Below are 1,426 nucleotides of genomic sequence, written 5' to 3'. Positions count from 1 at the left end.
GTATGGAATATTAAGTTTTATGAAAATAAATAATACAAACCTGACTTTTTCTTTATGACACTTTGCCAGTGCTTTGCAGAGACTTGGATCAGGACAGAGATCAAGTGGGGACTGACCCTTCTTATTTCGAACGCTAAGGTCAGCACCATTAGCAGCCAAGAAACAGGCAATCGACGCTGCACTCTTCTTCTCTGCCCCCTGAGTGCCAAGTCCCATTATTAACTGAAAGCAAATGAAAAGTCATTATTTTCCCTTTAGGAATCTGTTATCAAATATCTATATGTGTGTGTGTTTGTGTGTGGGGGGGAGTGAATGTATGTGTATGTATGCATATATAAATGTGTGTGTTATATATAAAAATACATGTCTGGGAAGAACTTAGATTATACAGATATGGTGGACATATATGAGTTGCAGTCCTAACATCCATACCCCCTTACCCACTAATCCGAGTTTTCTCAGGCATATAGTTTGAGGACTGACCCACTCTACAGTTTTGGAGGTAGACCAAAGATGGCTCAAACCAGTCACATATCGACCTATCTTGTGTGATTAGTTCAGGAAGACACATAACCCAAATCAGATCAATTAAGGCTAATAAAACTCAAGAACAGGACTTCTGAGATAGTAAAAAAAACAGTATACTTTCTTTTCTACTAAGTTTGGTTCTGGAACTGCTAGCAACCAATTTGAAACAGTAAAGGTTGAGACAAGTGAGATAAACGCCACTACCTAGGAGTTGAGCCAAAAAATGGAGAATAAAACAAAGCAGGTTCTGATATCATCAGAGCTATTGATTCAAACATCTTATCTGAAAACAGTCATAATAATTATTAACACTTATGAAGCATCTACAATGGACCAAGAACTATTTTAAGGCACTTTCCATGAATTAATTCATTTAATCTTTACAACCTTATGGAAGTAGTTACTCCCTTCCCCTCATTTTAAAATGAGAAAACTGATGCACATAGGAGTTAGAGATTTACCCATGGTCATATAGAAAGGCAGCAATTCTCAAGCACCCTGGTCTCAGAACCCCTTTACATTTTTAAAAATGATTCTAAAATTCACATGGACTTGGAATAGTAAAAAAACTTTGGAAAAGAAGAAAGTTGGAGGACTTATACTACCTGACTTCAACGTTTATTATAATGCTACAGTAATCAAGACAGTGGGTTGGAATCACATAGCTAAAGACATAGATCAATAGCTAAAGACATAGGTCAATAGAACAGAATTATGGAATCCAGAAAGGCTTCACATATATGGCTAATTGATTTTGAATAAAGGTACAACAGGTGATTCAGTAGAAAAAGACAGTCTTTTCAACAAATTGTCCTGGAATAACTGGATATTCACAAGCAAAAAGTATGAACTTTGATCCATATCTCAAACTATATATATATATATATACACACACACA

At 35.8% G+C, this 1,426-nt stretch overlaps 1 protein-coding gene across 3 annotated transcripts in view; it reads right to left on the bottom strand.

Annotated features, from left to right (window-relative positions):
• The window catches only part of MIB1 (MIB E3 ubiquitin protein ligase 1), a 144,421-nt gene that overhangs the window by 29,345 nt on the left and 113,650 nt on the right, over positions 1–1,426 (bottom strand). For all 3 annotated transcript variants that reach the window (XM_019653864.1, XM_019653865.1, XM_019653866.1), the window contains exon 16: positions 41–222. In XM_019653864.1, the coding sequence (XP_019509409.1) occupies positions 41–222 (182 nt within the window). The remainder of the gene's footprint in view (positions 1–40; positions 223–1,426) is intronic.

This window comes from Hipposideros armiger, unplaced genomic scaffold (assembly GCF_001890085.2).
Source record: "Hipposideros armiger isolate ML-2016 unplaced genomic scaffold, ASM189008v1 scaffold_209, whole genome shotgun sequence".
NCBI classification, from domain to species: Eukaryota; Metazoa; Chordata; class Mammalia; order Chiroptera; family Hipposideridae; genus Hipposideros; species Hipposideros armiger.
The sequence above is the reverse complement of the archived record's forward strand: the minus strand, read 5'-3'. Positions and strand labels throughout refer to the sequence as shown.